This window comes from Penaeus japonicus, unplaced genomic scaffold, assembly GCF_977035675.1.
Source record: "Penaeus japonicus unplaced genomic scaffold, GWHDUDI00000001_assembly GWHDUDI00000026, whole genome shotgun sequence".
Lineage (NCBI taxonomy): Eukaryota > Metazoa > Arthropoda > Malacostraca > Decapoda > Penaeidae > Penaeus > Penaeus japonicus.
In genome coordinates, this window is record NW_028234428.1 from 22006872 (window position 1) to 22009371 (window position 2500).

The 2500-nt window shown below is 39.3% G+C and overlaps 2 protein-coding genes across 10 annotated transcripts in view; one reads left to right on the forward strand and one right to left on the reverse strand.

Annotated features, from left to right (window-relative positions):
- The window catches only part of LOC122258568 (uncharacterized), a 437965-nt gene that overhangs the window by 52966 nt on the left and 382499 nt on the right, over positions 1–2500 (reverse strand). The window lies entirely within an intron of this gene.
- The window catches only part of LOC122258572 (uncharacterized), a 13424-nt gene that overhangs the window by 271 nt on the left and 10653 nt on the right, over positions 1–2500 (forward strand). For all 4 annotated transcript variants that reach the window (XR_015192325.1, XR_015192326.1, XM_043024582.2 and 1 more), the window contains exons 2-3: positions 189–408; positions 1324–1411. Coding sequence is in view for 2 of the 4 variants with exons in the window: in XM_043024582.2 (XP_042880516.2) it covers positions 196–408; positions 1324–1411 (301 nt within the window). In the remaining 2 variants the exon portion in view is untranslated. The remainder of the gene's footprint in view (positions 1–188; positions 409–1323; positions 1412–2500) is intronic.

Genomic DNA, 2500 nt, shown 5'->3' on the forward strand with positions numbered 1-2500 from the left:
CACTCGCCAGTGAATTCACACTACTTGTAAAGTCTATGGACAGAGTATGTTGAATATCCCTCCATATGTATTTGTATAGTCACAAGTAAATATTAACATAACCATACAAATAATTCTATAATACGCGCAGGCATCTCCATACACAATTTTGCAGAGACTTTCTCCTGATCCTATTTCTAATCTCGCAGGTAAACGATGCGGTACGAAGCATTGGTTTTGGCACTCTCAGTAACGCTATGTGGCACCTCCCCTTGGCACCACAGGGGTCAGGAAGTGGCTTTTCCCCGTGCCGACCCTTGCCCACCCGCTGACCACATCGTGCCCTGTGACTGCTGGGAAGACGAGAGCGTGCCGGGTGCTGCGTCTATGCGCTGCGAAAACGTGGCCAGCGCTGAGGTTCTTGATACGGTGAGGATGGAGAGGGAGATCTCTTCTTTGAGTCTCTCTCTGCCCTTTTCTCTTTTATCAATTTCTATACGTCTCGCATTCAATCCGTCTTTCTCTTCGTCTATTTGCTTTTTTTTCTCTCTCTCCGTCTATTTCTCTCTCTCTCTCTCTCTTTCTCTCCCTTTATTTGCATCTTTCCCTCTCTCTCCTTCCCGTCTTTTTTTCCCTCTCTCTCTCTCTCTATCTCTATCGCTCTTTCCTTCTCTCTCTCTCTCTCTCTCTCTCTCTCTCTCTCTCTCTCTCTCTCTCTCTCTTTCTCTCTTTTTCTCTCCCGGAAAATACATATTAGGATTTCATTATCTCAAATCCCTAGAGGGACCGGACTTTGCATTCATGGTAGACTGAGCTGCAAATTAGTAAAGGTATAGAATTTTTTCTGCAGCTTTACACCAGAATACATTCTTTTTATGAAGATATTATGAAGTGCTATGAGCATTTTCGACCTGGATAAGACTCGGGCAGATGGGAGCTCCTGCGTGTTGCATCGTGCAGTGCTACTAATGATGGTGATAATGATACTACTTCTAATGATATTACATAGTTATGATAGAATTATGATAAAAAAAAACATCGACAAAAACGGCCAAACAATTCCAACAACAACAAAGATCCTGCAAAATCCAAACAAAATAATAATTATGATAATAATGATAACAATAATAGTCATAATAACAGTATAAATAATAACAATAACAATAATGATAACAATGATAACAATAATGATAATAACAATAATAATAATTATAACAATAATAACATCAATAAAGATAATAATAATAACAGTAATAACGATGCTAACCATGTCGGTAATAATGATGATAATAATACTAATGTATAAATGTTCGCATGTTCGATACTCACGTTCATTTCTTTCAGGTATTTCTCCAAGATTTCCCGAACCCGAATTTGATGAGTTTCACTGTGAGTCGCTCGAGCCTCGGGCATCTCCATCAAGACATCTTCCGTGAGTTTTCCGTGTTTCTTGTCTATGTCTCTGACTTTATCACTGTCTCTCAGTTCCTGTCTCTGCCTTTATATCTATCTCTGTTTCTTTCTCCCCGTCCGTCTGTCCTTCCGCTCTCTCTCCCTCGCCTCGTCAAATGATGAAGCACATGAGTGGCGTTAAAAGCCATAAAAATCGATATATGGAAACCTTTTGGCAGCGTTTTCTCCTTAATGCTTTGGACAGTTTTCTATCGATTTCTGATAACAACAGCAAAAAGCCACCACCACTACAAATCAAAGACAAAAACCTAATAACAGGTTCAAAATAATTTTCAAAATATGTATATATTTTTTTCCTTTTTTTTTTCTTCTTAATACCGCCCAACGAGTCCCAACCGTATAGAGCTTTCGTGTATTTCTGCAAGATTCGCAAAGACGGCATCAACGGGAGACCGATGAAATCTTGCAAAAGCTCAGTGTGTATTCTTCAGTGTTACCAGACCAGAGTACGGAGAGGGAAAGCTTGAAAGAGGACGTTGTAAGCCTTTCTTTGGCAACGACGTTTGTTTACATTGCGTTCCTAAGTAATCGCGAAGTTGGAGGTTGTGTAATGGATAATTTTTTTCCCTTTTCTTATATATATCATAAGTCTGTGTCTATGTACTCATAGTCATTATTATCTTTATAAATCGTAACAGCAATCTGAATATACTCCTTTCCACGTAGATGAATAAGCCAACAATACTACTACAAATACATTCATAACACAACCCCGCTTTAACACGACTCGTTTGCGGAGCCGGAGAGAAAGTGCAGCGAGGTGGAAAGCAATCCTTTCTAATTAATTTTGGTTGGTTTGTTTTCATTAATGCGCCAAATTATTTCCTCCCCTTTGTGTACCTAAATTTATTATATAAACACAATCACAGTCTGCGATTTGGCTGCCTTTCCCTGCTCTCTGTCCACCTAGTTTACATGTATCTCTATGGCGAGAACATTTTGAATTTTTGGTGATAGTTTATTTAGATATTTATGGAGCTTAATTTGTACTTTTCCCTCCCCACTGCTTTCCCCTATTCCTCCTTCTCCTTCTTCTTCTCTCCCTCTC